Source organism: Mytilus californianus, unplaced genomic scaffold (assembly GCF_021869535.1).
Source record: "Mytilus californianus isolate M0D057914Y unplaced genomic scaffold, xbMytCali1.0.p SCAF_2, whole genome shotgun sequence".
Taxonomy (NCBI): Eukaryota; Metazoa; Mollusca; class Bivalvia; order Mytilida; family Mytilidae; genus Mytilus; species Mytilus californianus.
The window spans coordinates 65499758-65521584 of record NW_026262668.1 but is presented as its reverse complement, the minus strand read 5'-3'; the positions used below and the strand labels follow the sequence as shown (position 1 = coordinate 65521584).

Genomic DNA, 21827 nt, shown 5'->3' with positions numbered 1-21827 from the left:
GCACATCTACGTTGTATGTCCTTATTATCTGAAAAGGTTTCATGAAATTCTGTTGTGTGGTTTGAGAGGAGTTGCGATGACAAAAGGTTGCAGTAGTATATTGGACAAATAAGTTAAAAGGGGCGTAACTCCTGGGAAAAAAATTAAATCGTAATTTCCTGTCGATATGCACATCTACGTAGTATGTCCTTATTATCTGAAAAGGTTTCATTAAATTCTGTTGAGTGGTTTGAGAGGAGTTGCGATGACAAAAGGTTGCAGTAGTATATTGGGCAAATAAGTTCAAAGGGGCATAACTCCTGGAAAAAAAATTGAATCGTAATTTCCTGTCGATGTGCACATCTACGTAGTATGTCCTTAATATCTGAAAAGGTTTCATGAAATTCTGTTGTGTGGTTTGAGAGGAGTTGCGATGACAAACTGTTGCAGTAGTACATTAAAGTAAATAAGTTCAAAGGGGCGTAACTCCTAGAAAAAGAATTGAATTGTAATTTCCTGTTGATATATGCACAACTATGTAGTATTTCCTTATTATCTGAAAAGGTTTCATGAAATTCTGTTGTGTGGTTTGAGAGGAGTTGCGATGACAAAAGGTTGCAGTAGTATATTGGGCAAATAAGTTCAAAGGGGCGTAACTCCTGGGAAAAAAATTGAATCTTAATTTCCTGTTGATATGCACATCTACGTAGTATGTCCTTATTATCTGAAAAGGTTTCATGAAATTCTGTTGTGTGGTTTGAGAGGAGTTGCGATGACAAGAAACAGGACTGACGGACTGACGGACGGACAGACAGGTCAAAAACATTATACCCTCCGCAACTCGTTGCGTGGGGTATAATAATAATGAATCCACAGTAGTTGGAAAATTGATGAGCTACTTATACCTGTACTTATCCATTTATAGCATATTGCGAACCATCGTATATTTCTCAAAATAATTATGACATCTTTATACTAAATCTGTAGGAGTTGTAACAATTAACATTTTAGTCTTAAGAAAACATAGTTCATTTATTAGATGACATTGGGCTTTGAACTAGCTTCAGTAAATGTGAGTACTCTCAGATTGGTGCATGGGGTCTTTTTGTTATCAGTTTTTGTGCTGAGTACTGAGCTGATGAAGCAAGACTTTCTAAATGATTTTTTTGTTCTGTGTGTGTTGTTACAGCACAGTTCCTGGCTAAGGAATGCATTGAGTGTTCACAAACATGTTGAACCCAACCACATTCTTTATGTGCCTGTTCCTATTCTGAACCTAAAAGAAATTGATTCTGCCATATTGACATCAGTAATTCTTTATGTGCCTGTTCCTTTTTGTTGATCATTTTGGCTGTTGACAATTTTTGTCTATCTATAATATCCATCAAGATTTTTTTTTTACATTTTTAGTATTTTAACCTTTAACCCCCATCAGATTTTTTCTATCTATAATGGTTTACAAAATATTTGACGACTACTTGCATTTTACCATTATGCTCTATTTGTAGCAATGAAAGTCATGTTGGCTAGTTTGCAAAACACACTCTTTATACAGGAATATCCTATGGGTCACTAGGTCAAGGTTAGCTAAAATTGATCCTATAGTTTACAAAGGGAATATCCTTTAAAAAGTTTATGACGACAGATGACAATGATGGACCGTCTTTATCGCATTAAAAGATAAAAAACATTGTTTTTGTGGCATACACTCTTGGAAACTTTTTCAGTGGTATTTCCTTCAAAATTTGATGTATCACAACAGAACATTGAATAGTAATAATCACATAAAGAGTTAACTCCCCTGAAACTGTATGGACTCCCTTAACAAAGCTTTACTGTAAACTATTCAATAATTCATCTTCACCCATTTACTGTTACATGACTGTAAGTGTTGCTCTCCACATATTGCAGTTTACTAAAAAATCTGACCAAATGGCAATTTTTTTTATCAAACCAAATTGTTCAACTGGTAAGAAATTTAAACGAATTGCTGTAGAAAATCACAGTCAAGTTGTGAAAGTGCAAGGTGATAAAATACAGCATACTTACAATCATATTAGACTTTTATTCCATTTCATTAATATTATGGAAATCATTGTCAGAATTTGCATACATGTTTTTATATAATTGTCATGCGAAAGATGATAGGTAGTAATCTTTGAATTGCTATAAAATTCTCCAAACTAAGCTTTCATACAATTTTTTCTTTAAAAGTTCTTCTATATTCATAAGAAGCCAGACATCAGTTTGATTTAAAACATGTTATATTCAGTAAAATATATGTGAAATTACAATATGTTGTTAATAAGTTTCAATGTGAGATAACCTAAAATCATTGATCTTTTGAAATATTGATCTTATCTCCCTTTAAAACTGCAAGACAACATAATTACCTTAAAGTATATTTCACAAAGTATTTTAGAGATCAACTTAAAGAAAGCTTTGTACCATGCATAGATTAACACCATTTTAGAAGAAATAATAGAAAAACTTAAATTTGGACATTATTTTAGCAATTCAAAAATTACTACCTATCACCTTACGAATGATAATTTCAATAATGATATTTAAGTAATTTTTTTAACACCAATGAAGTGGAATTAAAGTCTAATAGGATTGTAAGTATGCTTTATTTTATCATCTTGCACTTTCACGACTAGACTGGTTTTCTTCAGTAGTTAGTTGAAATTTCTGACCAGTTGAACAGTTTGGTTCGATAAAACAAATTGTAACTTGGTCAGAATTTTAAATAAACTGCAATAGGTGGAAAGCAACACTCACAGTCAAGTCACAGTAAGAATACCATAAAGAATTTGTCAAAAAGTAACCATGAAATAGACTTCTTTTCTAATATCACATTCTTCTGAAGGTCAACCAAACTTTGAAGGAAAAAAAAATCACATGTCAAATACTGATATGCAAACTCGAAAAAAATATCTACCCAAATATAAGATTTTTGTAAAAAAAAATTAGATGAAAAGATGGAGATGGTCAATTGAAAATACTAAGAAAGAGCACAATGCATAAAATCCAAAATGATTACAATAATATTTAATGTACCTGCTTTGTCTTTTGCAAGTGGGACATACTTGTGCATTAACTCTGCTTTTTCTTCCTCAAACATAGATAGTCCAGTGTTAGGCCTAGGAATTAAAAAGAAAATACAAAATTCTGTCATGTTGCAAGCACTTTTTGTTAGTTTTTATGAGATACACTTACAATGATAGCATAGTAACATACAGTGATAGCTATAGCATAGTAATATTTACCAATGAATAAACCAAGAACATACCAGAGTCTACTGGTCACAGAAATTTCTAATGATTCAACAAAATCAATAAATATAAATCATGCAAATCTGAAAGTGATAACAAAAGTTTCCCGTTCTACAATACCTGACTCAAGACTGGAATAAATTGAGAATGTGTCCATGGGACACAGATGATGCCCCCGCTTGCATACAACATAATAAAGGGATAACTAGAGAACCGTAAAGTGACAGCACCCAAACTCAAACTCAATCAGTGTTTTATGGTAAAAAGCATTGTGTACAAGTTTCATAACATTTGGCCGAGGCGAACTAAAGTTAAGAGAGCAGAGACTAATTTGGGACATATGTACGGGCAAATGTACAGACGGACAAAGGTAACACTTGATGCCCCCTCTGCCACAGTGGGGGCATAAAAACAGACAAACAATAACAATCAACACATCACTAACCTTGATATTCTAAAAAGATGAGATGAGGTTTCCTTCCGTGTTGCCAAAATACATAGTTTCCTGCCCCACATGTCCCTCTTGGATATGTAGAAACCATCATGTGGACCTGTGTGATTTTCTAACCTTGTCACCGCCATATCCCAACTCATTCCACGATCTATGTTCAATTCTATCAATCTTTAAATAAAAAATGTAAAGGTATTTCAGCACACACATTTTCTGTTAGCATATGTTGTAAAACTTTCAAATAAAGCTATTGGGATATACCATAATAACAAACATTCATAATTTCAAAACTTATAAAAGAACAGAGTTCCAATGTCCCCCGTGTTGCACATATTTTATATTTCCAAGGGCATAACTCTTTTAAAAAAAGTCAATCGTCCACCATTATAGAACTTGTCCGAGATATTGCTGATATTAACCTATAGTATAAGTTTTATAAAAATCTGGCAAGAATTGTACCCTTGAGAGCGCCAACGAGGCCATTTTCCATAAATTTAATATTTCCAACGGCATAACTCTTTTTAAAAATATCGATTGTCCACCATTATAGAACTTGTCCAAGATATTGCTGATATTAACCTATAGTATAAGTTTTATAAAAATCTGGCAAGAATTGCACCCGTGAGAGCGCTAACAAGGCCATTTTCCATAAATCTAATATTTCCAAGGGGTATAACTTTTTTAAAAAAGTTGATCGTCCACCATTATATAACTTGTCGGAGATATTGCTGATATTAACCTATAGTATAAGTTTTATAAAAATCTGGCAAGAATTGTACCTGTGAGAGCGCTAACAAGACCAGACAGATGGACACACAGATGGACGCCCAGTATTTCAAGGTCCCCCGCATTGCATTACGCGGGGGACAAAAATGGATGTATGTGTACTGATATGACTTGAGAAAGATTTCACTTCAGTATTTCTCTTTTTTCTAGGATGGATTTGGAATTTAGTCTTTTTTATTTTTTAATCAGGTCTGTCAATGGACAACTTCTTTAATTATACTGGAACAATCCCTAAGAATAATTCTTATATGATGTTGTTTTAAGGTTTGATTGATTGATTGATTGATTGTTGGTGCTTAACGCCACTTTCAGCATTATTGGCTATATCTTGCAGTCAGTTTTTATTAGTGGAAATATCTGGAATGCTCGGAGAGAAACTCAGACCTTTGGCAGGAAAACTGACAATCCCAGTCAATTAAGGTTGTAGACTAACACACCTCCCATGTGCAGGGTTAATGATACAGTAGATGAACTACTTAGACCACTTGTCCACGTAGGCCCCCGTTTGTAGCTATGTATTTTATACAGGACACACATAAAACTATTAGCAATTGCTTTCCATCTTTATGTGCAAGTAGTTTCCATTTCTAACTTAACCGTTAGTTGTCTGTATGATGTCCGCTATAACTGTAGCTTTCTGTTATGAATTTATTAATACACTACTATATAATGGTACAATTCACAGGACACTAACATTTAGACAACACATTTCATAAATGTTATAATTACAATACCTAAATATATAATTATTTATCACAAAGAACAGCATTTGTATACATGTAGAGTGTAATATCAGTTCAATTGAAAAATAAATGTTTGCATATGGATTTCTGGCTAAAGTGTTCCTATAAATGAAGATTATAAGTAAAGAAAGTGTTCCAAAAGCACCAAATTTGCTATAACACATCTTGATATATATTAATGTTGGTAACATAAAAATTACCAGTTATTTGAATTGGAACATGGAACAAAAAAAGTTTGTTAAGTTTATGTCTACATCCATTCCCATAAACATGTACATGATATTAAATTTTGATAAGTTCATCACTTTTTTGTAGTATACTAAACATAACACTTTCTCATGTATCTATACACAATTCTATAGATACACACTCACCTGGTTTTTGTATGACTTTTGTTTAGTTCACTGAATATTTCTTTTGGTTCTCCAATCATCTCTACTGATGAAGCTGTGATGTCTAACATACCTTCATTGTACCTAGAAAAATAATATCATTCGGTTTTCTTCAAATTAACAAATATTTAAACTGAAATATGCTGCACCAATTCTCCAGGCTCTCTAAGATAAAAATGTATTAATGTTCTTATGAAACATGTCCAATTCTGTTGTTTATCAGATAAGACTACTTGTAAAAAAAATGCTTAGTTCAAGATGATTTATATATTTTAATGCAAATGTCAATTCCTGTGATAAAATAAACAAAAAAATTGACAGAATTTAGTATGATGAACATATCTATCTGTAAAACTATGTCTAATCTATTCCTATTTATAAGCATCAAAACCAAATATTTCAATTTAACATGATGTCATACCCCCCAAAATGAAAGTATGGTGACCTATAGTTGTTTACATCCAAGTCTTTGAACTCAAGAGGATAGTTGTCTCTTTGGCAATCATACCACATCTTAATTTTTATTTATCAAGAGTTCATTTTTAAACTTATACAACTGTAACTTTATAGAACATTTAAACATTTGGCCTCAATTGGACTTTGCCATGTCTCACTGGACATTTTCTTAGCATTTCTGTTCATTCGGTCCAGTAATGCCAAGACATTTACTGGACAAAACAATATTTTACTTAGAATTACCAAGTGTTCTTTGATTGTTTTTTAATATAAAAATAAGGAGATGCGGTATGATTGCCAATGAGACAACATGGATGTAACCAATAATAAGCAACCGTGCAGCCTTCAACAATGAGAAAAACCCAGTCAGATATAAAAGGCCCCGACATGAAAAATATGAAACCATTCAATTGAGAAAACTAACAGCCTAATTCGAAACAAAACAATTTACAGAAAACAAATATGACAGACATGAACCAACGACAACCACTGAATTGCAGGCTCCTGACTTGGGACAGGCTCATAAAGAATGTGGCGGGGTTAAAAATGTTTGTGAGTGCTCAACTTTTCCTCTAACCTAATAACTGTTTAGGCCACCATTTACTTTAATTTTCCTTAAGAACATCTTACCTTCCCTCTTTTCTTGCATTCTGTATTGTAAGTTTTAAAACCTCTGTGAAATAATTGAACATCTGGGGGAAAAACAGTAAAACATATATAAAACACAGACTTCTCAATAAGCATCTAATAGTACAAACTTCACATTTATAAATGATCATTATTGAATTTAATCTTGAAAAACGAAACATTACAGTGAAAATTCTTGTCAGAAATAGAGCATACAGGAAGCTAAAAACTACAGACAGAGATATGAAGGATGCAGTTTTTCATTAGCTTTCACTTCAATTATCCCTATTCTATTTCAAAATAGAGATATTACCATAATTTGTAAAATTAAAGTTTACAGATTCATAATTCGCTCCTTCTTTATTATTTTCTTTTCTTTCTAATATACAGCAATTAGTAAATTTTTGACTGCATTATTTGTCAGAGCAAAATAAGTAGCCTTGATATCTACATTTGAAACTTTGTAATATATCAAATATATAGCTTACTAGATTTTGTTTTTCCACAGATAATCCCAGTATTCTATTGAGGAACTTTGACACATCTCCAGCATCTGAATCTTTTAAAGCTACACCTAGTTTTATATTTTCTATATCAGCTAAGCCCATCAGTACTAAACTTTCCTGTAAACAAATAACATATCATGTTTACTGCACACTTTTAATAAACAATACTTTAGACTTTATTATCAAACCTCAGACACATCCATGTAGCTGTACAAAAGGACATAATAAATAAACTCATTTGTATGATCAATATATACACAAACCATAATTATGTTCGAATAGTAAATTACAGAAAAATCTAATTTATATATAATCATAATGTTTAACCCAAAAAGACAAAACAAAATCAGACAAATTGTAAATATTGAGTACTGTAAATTCAGAAATTATTGCGAGGTTTTTATTAATGCGAATTACGCGACTGTTTGAGTATAGCAATAATAAAAACTCGCACTCTGATATTTATACATATATCTGTATGTAGATTTTCCAAAATTCGCAATAGTTAAACTCACATTTTTGTTAATTTTTCAAAAATTGCAATAATAAATGCACGCAATAATTTCTGAATTTACAGTAATTATTGTTCAAAGTATTGCTAACTTTTTGTAAAGTTCAACATAACAAACTATTTAATTTGTATTCCCTTGGGTTTGCTGTTCAAAGTATTGCTAACTTTTTGTAAAGTTCAACATAACAAACTATTTAATTTGTATTCCCTTGGGTTTTCAGTGTAATATTGTGGTATATAGTTATTTCTAAGGGTTTTTTTTATTTCCTTTTTTTGACATTTGAAAAGATAATGAAATTCATCTCCTACTCCTATAAGTTACCAAGAGATTAAAAGAATGTGGTGGCCTATACCAGAAGTTGTGGACCAAATATTGGGACCTGTCAGCCGCCAATGCCCCTTGCAATTTCTGATCTTATATCTTATCTAGTCCCTAATACATACAATAACATTTCAACTGTTTGGAAGTAGATATTTCTAAACAATAAGGTTATTTCAACTCACCTGTACTAGAGGTAGAAACTGTTCAAAATTATACTTTTCTGTAATCTCATGTAAATCAATTCCAGGAACTAGCTTTTTCTGTTTAAAAGAAGCGTTCTTATTTTTAATATGTCTATGTATTCGTATCATTAATGACCTATGTAGTAATTCCATGTCTATTTTCATAAACACAAACAAAAATTACCTTAAAATTTTCCCAAAAAATTAATTCAAAAATAAAATTGATCTGTTATTCTCAGCAACCTTTGATAAATTGGTTCAAATTAACTTTCTATCATAACAACTAATGTGAATTCGTTTTAATTCGTGGATAACAATTTTCGTGGATTGAGGAAAAACAGTATTTTAGTGGATATTAGATTTTGTGGTTTTGCCAACGTCTGTATACATGCTTATAGAAAGTTTGTACTTTGTTGAACGTTTGAATTTGTAGTTTATCTTTATGTGAGAAATCCATGAAAAATTGATATCCAATGAATGATAATGAATCCCAGTGGAAGATATGTAAACAGCTGTTAAAAACATAGGCCTTAAAATTTTAACTTTACTCCATCATAGCTAAGACATAAAATACCTTTAAAAATCACTAAGAAATATATATCTTTCAATGCTTATAATGAAAGAACTGAAAACTTACAGAACATATATGCTGATACATTATTCTCAATGAATTTCTACCATATGGTGTGTCATAATTAAATTCTCCCAAATCAGCTCCAGTTGCTGCCCTTCTATCTCCCTTTGTCAAGGCACCTTCAAAAATAAATCATTAACACTTGAGAATCTCATTTAGAAACATCTCGCTCATATGGAATTTACTAACCTCGTACATATATTGTATTAGATAAATAGCACACTGTGTAACTAATAACATTAAACTGATTAAATGCCTTAAACCTGTCATTAGAAAAAAAATTGTAGGTTTCTATGGTTGATCACGGTCAATCAAAAAGAAGAATACCTAACACTGTATACACTCAATAAAAGTCATAAAACTTCTGAAACTTCTTTCAGGTAAACATAAATAACAAACCCATAGACTGTAGTCGTCTGGCAACAGAAGCAGCAAATCTTCTTTCTCCTCCTAAATCGGTGGTCAGCAGTTTATATATTGGACCACTACAAGAGACAATTTATGATTATTTACTATAAATGAAACAAAGATGTGTCTAAGCAGCACTAGACACAAAATATTAATGCTTATTAAATTTTTTGTTGCTGTATATCATATTTATATCATTTATTGTTTTGTACATAAATCAGGCCATTAGTGTTCTTGTTTGCATTGTTTTACATTTGTCATTTGGGGGTCTTTTATAGCTTACTATGCCGTTTTGGATTTGCTCATTGTTGAAGATGATATGGTGACCTATATTTGTTAACTTCTAAATCATTTGGTATCTGGTAGAGTTGTCTCATTGGCATTCATACCACATCTTCTTATTTTTATATTTACCAACCTTGACTGGTTTGACCTATGAGATCGACCCAGTTGCTGGACAGCCTTGTCAGCACTCCAGGGTAACTCTACTGTCAAGTGCACGCGTCGACATTGGTTTGCTACTCTCTTGTCAGCATGAAGAGAAATACCTGAGATAACAAAATCCATTTCTAATATAACAATGCCTCCTCCAAAAAAAACATTTTTTAAATCATCAACCTTTAAATTCTTATTTTAGTAATTAATTTTTATTAAACAGCTGTAAATATATATGCATCTGAAAGTAGTTATTTTTTTTTACTTTTCACATTAAAAGAGAAAATTATAGTTACAACAGACTTTTAAATCATAAAAGAAATATTAAACAGAATCAAATGAATGAGATTATAAAATTAATAACATTAAAAATTATAGATTTTATAAAAATACATTTTTTTCAAATAAATTTTGATTCAGATTGACATTCTGTAAAAAGGCTATAACCAATATACAGTAACATCTATTTTACCATTCAAAGTTTTTGATTTTCTTCTTTGAAGAAATGGCTGTGAATTCATTTATTTTTGTAGGTTCCAATTTTTGTGGGTTGAAGTAAATGTCTTTTTTTTTCTTTTTCTTTTGTGGATATTTGATTTTGTGGTTTTGCAAAAGTCTGCATACAAGCCTATAGGAATTTTTTTTTCGATGAACATTTAAATTTGCTCACCTATAACCCGAATCCACTAAAATTGGTATCCCACGAATAAAAATGTATCCACAGTATATAGGAATATCAAAATCAAAACTTTTGTAGTCATTCATCTGCTACGTTTTAAATGTAAACAATACTAATATATAATTTTGGAAATTAATATAAATTGAAATTGAAAATTTTAAGCAGTTTAATCAACAAGTTTGTTACAGTTTGATACTAAGAATGGACTCACAACACGAGTACTGAAGGGCCTTGACAGTACAGAAATCATTATGGATATCACATGACAGAGTTTAAAACAATTCATACCTGTACTGGCAGCATCTGATATAATGGCCACTAACTTTTTCCCTTCCATAAACTGGTTTCTCTGCAAGAAATTAGGACAGAATTAGTAACTTAAATTTATACCAGTTTACTATCAGATATCAACTTGTAAACATTGAGAGCTAAATGTCAATTTATAACTTTTATAAAGTATGTTTTATTTTTCTGGTTATTCTTATTTCTCAAGTAATTTACAGGTTGAATGGAAATTCTGTACTAGTCCTGCTAAGCTTAGACCAAAGTTACTCTCTTCATTTAAATTTTTTTCATGAGGGAAAGGAGTAAACTTACAAATTTTTTTTGAAAAGAATATTTATGAACTCCTTTACACGAAAAACAAGTAAGGACAATTTGCTGAAAATTAAGTTGATAACTGCCTATTACATTATATTTTCCTTTCTTGAGAAACCAAACCAAACTGAACCAAAGGGTATGGGTTTTGCTCATCACTGAAGGCCCTTTGACCTATAATTGTTTACATCCTTGTTTTTTGTTCTATGGTGGATAGTTGTCTTATATATTCTTGTATGTTTTTTTTAATTTCGGTTCATTTATGTATTTCGGAGTTTAGTGTGACGTCCATTTTCTATGAACTAGTACACATTTTTGTTTAGGGGACAGCTAAAGCATGCCTCAGGGTGTGGGATTTTCTCGCTGTGTTGAAGACCCATTGAGTACCCATTCTGCTCTTTGGCCAGATTGTTGTCTCTTTGACACATTCCCCATTTCCATTCTAATTTTTAATCATACCACATTGCCTTATTGTTATATAAAGTTGTCCTGAACATGCATGAAATATTGCCATTGGATGTTAAGTGACCAACAATCAATCAATTAATCAATCTTATATTGTAAATATATGACCTTCACTGTTGAAAAATAAACTGACAATATACCTCCTGTACATTTAGACTATCAACCCCTCCATAAGCATCAATATCTGCTGATCTTTGTTCATACTTAGGCGTGTCTGTAGGCCTATGTCTTACAATTCTCCCCTTTCTTCCTGTCATCTCAGCAACACAGCTAGGCCCTCCTAATTTATCAATTATTTCATCCAGAGGACTATGCAATGTAAAACAGAAATAATACATTCATTTTCTTACAACAATGTAAGTTAAAGTTTGTTTTAGACACAAAAAAAAACATTTGTTTTCCTCTGCAAAATGTTTAGAGACTCATAGATTTTAAATGTAATTAAATGCACAAATAGATATCTCTTTTCATATTAATCAAAGAAGAGATTTATTACAGTAAAATTGTCTGGCTAACCCATTACACATTGTTTTCTTGATACTTTATCTTACTTTTTGCAGTAATAAGGTGATTTACAGAATATTCTTCATATATTGATATTCAACATTGTTGGCATTTCTTAGGCAATCAAAATTGGACAAATAGTTGTACCTTTTGGATAAGTGAAATTCTATTGACTAGTAAAAAGGAACAAGTTGAGTAAAAAGTTTAAATGTCCAAACCAGTTAGCAGGAGCGCAAGATGATGGATGCAAAAAGAACCAAATTAAATACATCTAAATTTGGCTTTTGCAAAATAAAATTTCATTAATACATTTAATTATAAAACTACATTTTTTGTATTACCTGTCTGGAAGGCTTATTTGCTCAGCAAATCCCAGTAACATTCCTTTAGCTGTTTTGCTCCATTCATCAACCTGTATAGGTTCAACACCTCCAATCTGACATACATACAAACAAACTTGATCAATTATGTCTTTATTTTACTGATAGAGATTAATTCTTTTTCATAATTGCTGTAATAAGCAAAACAATTAGAGCTATTTTCCTAATGCTTGTAGTTTAAAGGTTTGGTTGGCTTGCTTGCTTTGTTTGTATAAATGTTTGATCACGCATTGTAATTAAGATCGAAATCTGCAATCAATAGATAGGCAGGGTTTCAGCTTGTATACATTATACTTAAATGTTATTGGATGTTAAGTATAATGCAGAGTATAATGTATACAAGCTGAAGCCCCGCCTATCTATTGATTGCAGAAGTCAATCTTAATTACAATGCTTGAGCAAACATTTATACAAACAAAGCAAGCAAGCCAACCAAACCTTTTAATTAAACTACAAGCATTAGGAAAATAGCTCTAATTTTTTTTTTCTGTTTCATTAGGATTCTTCCTTCTTATTAACCACCACCTATTCTTTTATTCATAAATAATCACATTACATCAATGTTTCATTAACTGTTCCATTACTCTGGCAGACACCAATCAATTAAAGTTTTAAGGTGATTTTTTCCTTTCCCCCAAAAGCAACACCCCAGACTAAATCTGATCAATGACAATTTTCTTACAATGCATATGAATATCAAAATATAACTAACAAAATATATGATTCAACTCATTTTCAGTAAGGCAGTACCATGCTTCATACAACATATGCTAATTTCAACACTTTTACAGTCCAATAAAATTATAAAACAAGCATTAAATTATCAAGTAACAATATAACATATAATTTTGCTAAGAACAAATTTCATTTTATTCAGACATGATTTCAAAATACAAGCCAAAAGCTTACCTTAGTTTCAATCATGACAGGAAAGTACTGATTTATAAACCTTGTGAGGATTTCTCTACATAACGACATAAATCCAATCAAACTTCCTTTCTTTGTCAGTTCACTGTCTAAACTAGCCTAAAATATAAAACATGCTATTTTTAGCATTTGAATTATCATGACCCCAGTAATAAAACCAACTCCAAACAATTCCTCACTGGGATATCATACCAATTAAACATCAATGATAAATCAACTGCTGCTTTAAGCTTTAGTCTTAATGTCTGACAGAATGACAATGTTACAATATATTTCAAATAGATAATTGATTATGGATGCCATCTTTTGAATGCCCATCCTAAATGTACCCTTTTAATTTAGCTTTTTCTTAATTTCATCAGACAGCAGCCATTAGACACTTTTCCAAAAATCCAGAAAATAAAGACTCAGTACTATTCTTGAATTAGAATTGTGATAATTTTTTACTTTTAATCTTAAAGAAATAAAATAGAAGGTGTAAAAGCAAATCATGCGTGTAAGATTTTGTGAAAGTTCATTAAAATTCTGTTAGGTGACTCTGGAGCAGTTTCCAGAGAAAAAATAGTTTACTAAAAAAATGCAAAAAGGGGAAAATCATCATTTAAAGACAAATAAACTGTTATCACAGAGATATGTCTCACCTTTTTGTAATTTTGATAATGCAAATGTTGAAATTAAAATTGCAATACCTTAACATGTAAGTTATGCAAATATTCAAAGTAGATGAACCATGACTGAAGGTACATGGCTAAACAATCTCCATGGAATGAGATCTGCCAATGCTAATACAACTGCATACCAAATACCATTGACTTATTATTAGTCGTTCCCTTTACACAAACCTAAACACAAACATTAACTTGTAAACTATGTAAAAGTTTCAAAGTCAATGAACCATGATCAGGGGTGGGGCTATATAATCTCCATGCAAACGATATTTGCAAATGCCAATAAATTTGCATACCAAATATCAATGACTTAACATTAGCAGTTCATCTTAAACTGATCTAATCACAAACTAATACATGTAAACTAAGCAAAAGTTTCAAAGTAAATAGACCATGACTGAGGGGGCGGGCCAAATATTCTCCATGGAAATGAGATGTGCTAATGCTTATACAACTGAACACCAATTAACATTGGCCTACCACTAATGGTTCCCCTTGAACTGACCTAATCACAAACTAATACATGTAAACTAAGCAAAATTTTCAAAGTCTACAGACCATGACTAAGGGGGCGGAGCCAAATAATCTCCTTGGAAATGAGATATGCCCATGCTTATACAACTGCATACCAAATATCATTGACCTACCACTAGTGGTTCCCCATAAATTGACCTAATCACAAACTAATACATGTTAACTATGAAAAGTTTCAAAGTCAATAGACCTTGACTGAGGGGGCGGGGCCAAATAATCTCCATGGAATTGAGATGTGCCAATGCTAATACAACTGCATACCAAATATCATTGACCTACCACTAGTGGTTCACCATGAACTAGACCTAATCACAAACTAATACATTGTCGATGCCGTAGCCAACGCCGGAAACAGCATACCTATGTCTCGCTTTTTGACTCCATCAAGGCGAGACAAAAATCTATAAAAGGTCATTTAACAATTTTTGAAAAGTTGTCTTATTTGTAGATCTTATTGTTCTGGTGAATTTTCTCTGTTTGAAATTTCTCTCTATCTGTTCTAGGCCTTAAAGGCCATGTCAGCTTTTGCCATCACCTATAAGTTAAGGGAAACTTCGCAAAAAAATGAAAAATTGATATTATGTTCATTATGCATAAAAAAGCACAAATTCATAAATATTAAAGTTTTATTCTGCTAGATAAGAGATCACCATCGATTTTAAATTGAGAGTATCAATTCTCTGCATGCGGCCATTTTGTCATCTTCCGGGTTTACGAAACCACTTGATATCTATAAACCACAAAGGACCAAAACCAGCAGTAACCTAACGTAGTCGTAATTGAGTGTCGATATCTTGTCAAGCGTACGGTTGTTTTATTCAACAAGGAAAGCATGAACAGTTAACCGGGTCACAAAAATGATTATAATAGACATGGTTGTGCAACCTTTCCTAACTAACTTGATACGGAAAATGTAATTATTTTTTTTAAATAACTATGGTCTGTCGTTTTTGAAACAAGAAATTTAAATGGGAATTAGTTAAAAAGTCAAAGTTCAAATCAAAAATAAGTGTTCCATGTAAGATTGTTTTCGAAAATCTAATTTGTTCATAATTCTTTTAGTTTTATGTAATAAACTTATTTAAATAAATTCGGACCTTCCCTTATCTGATCACCAGCATGGCTAAAGGAATTATTCCCAGAGGTATTGTGAGGTGACACGTCCAGGTATTCAAGCGATTTCCTGTCGGGCTAAAAAATTCTTATTACACAATTACATAATGCAAGTTCATGCATTGCTTCACTTCTGAGGGTATTGATAACAAGTCTATTTTTATAAGTTAACACAGAGACATGTATGCATCTCTAGTTAATGACAATCAACTATATAAATATCTGAATCTGATGTGACTTACCGTTCATCTCTTTCTTTTTTGTTTTTTTTTATTTGGGCAGGAACATATACATTGTTAGATGTTAGATATATTGTTCCCAGGTTTGGGGGTGGTTGGAGGTCAAGTCTATCGAAAGTTACAAAATAAGAACGTTGTATTTATGAATTTACAAGAAGAATTCTGTTCTTGGACGTAGTTTTCTTTTTTCTTAGTTCAGTGATTTAAATTGAGAGTAAAAATCTAGTCAGAACTTAAATCGTTCCGGCAATCCCCCACCTAAGATTCCTCTAAAATCATGAATGGTCATGCTTCACAATCATCAGAATTTTCTTTGCATTGTTACATTCTGTATCGGTAGTAATTAAGGTATAACAGAGCTACTTGTATATTACCTTATGTGGTTAGGTGACGACCCATGAGGTCTTACTACAGGTTCACATTTATAATGGTTTCTGATATAACAAGGTTTTATGACATTCACACTTCGGCATGTTCTGTATACCAAATTCTTATCTTATTTTCAGACCGAATGAGGATGTGAATATTTTCCAGGAAAAATATTGAGTATCAAATTAATTTCGGGATTTTTTTCTTTCTTGGTATTAAATCACAGAATTTAAAGAATATACTGCTTGTCTGCTTTAGGAGTATTCTTGTCATTTTAGACAGACATATATATGTGTATATATGTCTCTGGTTTAGAGTGGGTTTATGAATGAATGATAAGTCTTGCAAAGGTACAAGATATAAAGCACATTGAAAATTTATTCCGCTGGTCTGTCTCCATTCAAAAAAGAAAAGTTGACGTTAAATTGTTCTGTTAATTTTTTTTAAACATCGTTGGTCAAATAGCTAAAGTATTTATACGTTGTGAGATTTAAAATATTTTAATAAGGGCATTCCCGATTAGGTAAATGTAAATGGCTTTGGACGGACCAAACTATATTAATGTAACTGATATAATTTTCTCTGCACATTTAAATATTCAAGGTTACCGATGATAATTTATAATAGTACAGTTTTTGGTTTATATGCTCGTTTTCGTGGGCCATTTTTATTTATAGAATTATATAATTGAAAGTAATTCAGAATTTCGATGTTACAACACAATACTCACCTATTTATTTAAAAACTGAGCTAACGCAAAATATTAAAAAAATATATAACGGCGATTCAGGTATTTTGCCACCATATTCCTCCCCAAATATTTTTTTTCTGTCTCAAAACCCGCACACTTCTCTTTTATCATTTTTTTTTATGTTTTTCACACCTGAAACAGCGAACCCTTGAGGCCAAACAACACTCTAGTGAAGATTGCATAATGCTAATCTTTTAATTATCGTGAATTTAACCACGCCTTTACCAGGTAGTGTCAGTATAATACACATTGTATTTACACAGTACTAGCGGGAAATGTTTGCTAGACTGAAGCAAGGATTTGTATAGTAAGACAAATCCTTGACTGAAGTAAAAGGTGAGAATGCAAACATGCATTTTTATTACACTATCAGTTATAAATGTTTGTTCAACATATCCGTCGGAAAAAAAAATTCATAAAAATATTCTATTGTATGATTTACTTTTATTACAATAATCATATCAGAAATCCCTAAAATATAAATCGTACATTTTGATTTAAAAAGTTGCACGGCTGATCACTTTACTCATAGTTGGTGAATAGATACGCAAAATAGTCGTTGATGCGCTTTAAATTGCGTTATTAGATGATTAACGAACAAGAGTTAACATGAGATTAAATCCACTCCCGGCATGCAATTAGACTTAAACTACGTCACAGAAGTCAGGAAGTTCGAATAAATAAAATTAATAATTCCTAATTTTCTTCTTTATTAGTGTTCATATCCAGATAAAACTTGGTGATTATTTTTTTTATGATATTATGAACATAATAAGATGATAAATAAAAAATCGCGAAATTTCCCTTTAAGCTTTTTAAAATTCTAACTAGTCAGATTTGCTCTAACTGTCCCAATTTTTCTGAAAATTTTACAAGAGAAAAATTTGACCTGCTGATCACCTTTACCCTGTCAGATTGAGTTTTTGAGATAAGAGCCAATAAACTGCTTCGCTGAGCGCAGCTGGATACGCCCACAGAGGTCCAACCCTCTACAGTTTGGGCAAAAATGGACACAATATTCAAGCTTGATACAGGTCTGAATTTGGATTGTAATTAAATATTTGATATATTATAGGTTTCTGAATAAATGTAGTCAAAGAACTTGAAATTGGTTATATGAAAGATTTCTTGCTGTTGTGCAATACACTGTGCTGTTGCGCAATACTTAGTAAATCTGTTGTCAGACTATAAACAAATAAAATCTTATAACTCTGAAATGTAAAATTGAAAATTTATAAAAATCAAAAGGGAGCTTACAAAAATAGATATAAATAATTTACCAAACTCTCATAAAAAATGCTGAAAGCATTTTTGAGTTATTGTCCGAAATGGAAAATTCCCCTTTTTGTAATGAATAAAACCCCATAAATATATATTCTGAAATTTATAAAAATCAGAAGGGAGCTCATGTCGATAGAAATAAACAATTCACCAAAGTTTCTTGCAAATTGGTGAAATTGTTTTTGAGTTATTGTCTGAAAACTGGAAAATCCCCCCTTTATTAATGAATAAAACCCAAAAACTCGGAAATGGTAAATCTGAAATTTATAAAAAACGAAAGGGAGCTCACCTCAATAGATATAAACAATTCACCAAAGTTTCATGCGTATTGGTTAAAGCATTTTTGAATCAATATCCGACATGTTGATGACGTACAGACAGACGGACGGACGGACAGACGGACCGACAGACGGTCAGCGGTATACCATAATACGTCCCATAAAAAGACGTATAAAAACTGCATTTTAACCCCTATGTTATAATTTTAGAGTAAGATAAATTTTGGTAACATTTTGGCCCAGAAGTTTCAGAGAAGAAGATTTTTTTTAAAACATTTACGACGACAGAATCCAAGCCTTTACTACAAAGTGAGCTAAAAAGTGTTGGATCTATTAGAGCGTGCATAAATACCTCTCCAGTAGTCTGTAGTCCAATGACAACACAGGAACCTGCATCTAATGATTCCTTTGCCTCTTTAACAATGGCTGGTACCTTCATTCCCATGCTGAAATATTAAATCAAACAGCTGTTTAACAATGGCTGGTACCTTCATTCCCATGCTGAAATATTAAATCAAACAACTGTTTAACAATGGCTGGTACCTTCATTCCCATGCTGAAATATTAAATCAAACAGCTGTTTAACAATGGCTGGTACCTACATTCCCATGCTGAAATATTAAATCAAACAGCTGTTTAACAATGGCTGGTACCTTCATTCCCATGCTGAAATATTAAATCAAACAACTGTTTAACAATGGCTGGTACCTTCATTCCCATGCTGAAATATTAAATCAAACAATTGTTTAACAATGGCTGGTACCTTCATTCCCATGCTGAAATATTAAATCAAACAGCTGTTTTACAATGGCTGGTACCTTCATTCCCATGCTGAAATATTAAATCAAACAACTGTTTAACAATGGCTGGTACCTTCATTCCCATGCTGAAATATTAAATCAAACAATTGTTTAACAATGGCTGGTACCTTCATTCACATGCTGAAATATTAAATCAAACAACTGTTTAACAATGGCTGGTACCTTCATTCCCATGCTGAAATATTAAATCAAACAGCTGTTTAACAATGGCTGGTACCTTCATTCCCATGCTGAAATATTAAATCAATCAACTGTTTAACAATGGCAGGTACCTTCATTCCCATGCTGTATTATTTAATTAAAGCAGTCAGATTTACAACTCTGACATTTCATGTCTATTTTTTTTAACACTTTTCAACAAGAATATGTATTCATAAAACACCATGCCCAGCTTGCACTATCACGTTTCTATGTTCATTGAACTGTGAAATCTGGCTAAATTCCCTAATATTGCATGTATATTAAACATTTCATTTATTTTTAACATATGTACTAAGTTTCAATTTCAAACTTGGCATATTTTGCCCGAAACAGGAGAGACAGACACAGTATATACACAAGAGCTGAAAATCATATGGTTTCTTAGAAAATATGTCCTAATGTGAGTAGATAATACAAAACTTAAATATTAGTACTGCAGAGAAATAGTTAAAACTACACACTAGAAAGATATAAATGTAATTGTAAAGCCAAATTCAGTTTTAATACATATTATTTTTGTAACCAATCTATCCCAATGCAAATTTTTATGTTGAATCTGACCTTGCTTCAAAGATTAAAGTCATTTAAAATTAGCACAGATGTCTAAAAATATCCATTTTCTAATAATTGAATGCCCATACTTCACATTATACTTATTGAAAAATAATCGCAAATAAATAAGGGATATATCAAAATATGACGATTAGTTGTTTACATTCAAACTGTTCTTTTGTTTTACTCTTTTGAACAAAACAATCTGATGAATCTGAGTGGTTCTTTAATGCAAACCATAAAAGGATTGATGTGAGAGTCTTTGAAAGTAGAAATAAGGCTTAGTCAATATTATAGGTCATAAGATGGCTTGAAAGCCATCTTTTCCCAAAAAAAGTCAATGTGAAAACATTTTGACAAAAAAACATTGTAGAAATAATGTTGATTTTTTTTTTTCAAAATTAAAAGGGGCACTAGCTACGAGATATTAAAAAATCTAATATATGATTTTTTTTGTTCAATCATTAATGAAAGTGAAATAGTGAAATAATTATTCGCTTTTAGCCGCCAGTATGGTTCAATTTTGTCAAAATAAGCTAAGAAACATTGATGATGAATTATTCACTTGCAAGTGAATAATTCGACCTCATTGAATCCGTATTCATGTGAACTTCAATTTAACCCCTTAGCTAGAGATGGATAACTCATGAACTGTATGTGTAAAGTTATTTAAAGGAAAAGAATGTCAACATTGAAAGTGAAACAAATGTAAATCATTTGATTGACTGATACGATCCACAAAAAATCATTCTTATACAGGTAAAAACGATGATAAACATACATTTTTAATCTATAATATGAAATTAAACAGACCTACAAAAATCCAATAGCACTGGTTCGCTTAATCTATTTATATCTTTATTTATGTTTACATCGCTTATATGGTCATCGGATGACTTTGGAGGTCAACTTGTTAGTTAATTAGATGGCGTCTACACTAAAATACACACGAAACGAAGCTACATGTTATCATGCCCATGTCCTGTTAACTGTTTATTTTAGACTTTTAATAGTTTGGATAAATGTTTTACATTGTAATAAATCAAATATGAGAATTTGAGTCAAATCGGTGAACATGAATTTGAAAGCCCCTATAAGACATTTTGAAAAACTGAACAGTAATAAAATAAATTTTCATGAGTAATAAACTTCATGGTCTGAGTAAATAGTTAACAGTGCACAAATTTCATAAGAACTTAAAAATGTATCAAATTAGATTCAGCTACTATACAAAGAGTGTACAGGTGGACTCACTGAAAGAATAATTGGGTGCACGTGCAATGTGGTAGTTATTACTTCATAACTTCTAATGGATCCAATCAAAATTTCTTAAATTTCTAGAGAATGTGTTCATGGGACACAGATGATGCCACCGTTTGCAGTTAAAGTTATAAAGTGACATAACTAGAGAACTGTAAAAGTGACCCTACCCATTTTGGGACTTGATCTGTGTTTTATAGTAATAAACATTGTGTATAAGTTTCATAACAATTGGTTGAGACAAACTAAAGTTAGAGAATGGAAACCAATTTTTGGATGTACGTATGTGGGCATAAAAATCCCATAGTGTTCTTCAGACAACTATATGGATTTCTGTTTACACAAAACAAAGTTTGCTTACCAAAGTTGTTTAAAGAATCTCTGATGAGCTGACCAATACTGTACCCATAATCTATTGTTACTACTATTACATCTTCTACTGGCACTCTCCAATGCCTTTCTCAATTCATTCCTGTAAAGATAAAAGTTCATCTTATTTTG

The 21827-nt window shown here is 31.6% G+C and overlaps 1 protein-coding gene across 1 annotated transcript in view; it reads right to left on the bottom strand.

Moving 5' to 3' along the window:
- The window catches only part of LOC127730238 (uncharacterized), an 80987-nt gene that overhangs the window by 32820 nt on the left and 26340 nt on the right, over positions 1-21827 (bottom strand). The window contains exons 14-28 of the mRNA XM_052238534.1: positions 21688-21798; positions 18845-18938; positions 13242-13358; positions 12294-12388; positions 11589-11757; positions 10675-10735; positions 9691-9820; positions 9264-9349; positions 8868-8983; positions 8231-8308; positions 7198-7332; positions 6713-6774; positions 5609-5710; positions 3700-3876; positions 3040-3122 (exon numbers count right to left, since the gene is read on the bottom strand). Coding sequence (XP_052094494.1) covers positions 3040-3122; positions 3700-3876; positions 5609-5710; positions 6713-6774; positions 7198-7332; positions 8231-8308; positions 8868-8983; positions 9264-9349; positions 9691-9820; positions 10675-10735; positions 11589-11757; positions 12294-12388; positions 13242-13358; positions 18845-18938; positions 21688-21798 — 1616 coding nt within the window. The remainder of the gene's footprint in view (positions 1-3039; positions 3123-3699; positions 3877-5608; positions 5711-6712; positions 6775-7197; positions 7333-8230; positions 8309-8867; positions 8984-9263; positions 9350-9690; positions 9821-10674; positions 10736-11588; positions 11758-12293; positions 12389-13241; positions 13359-18844; positions 18939-21687; positions 21799-21827) is intronic.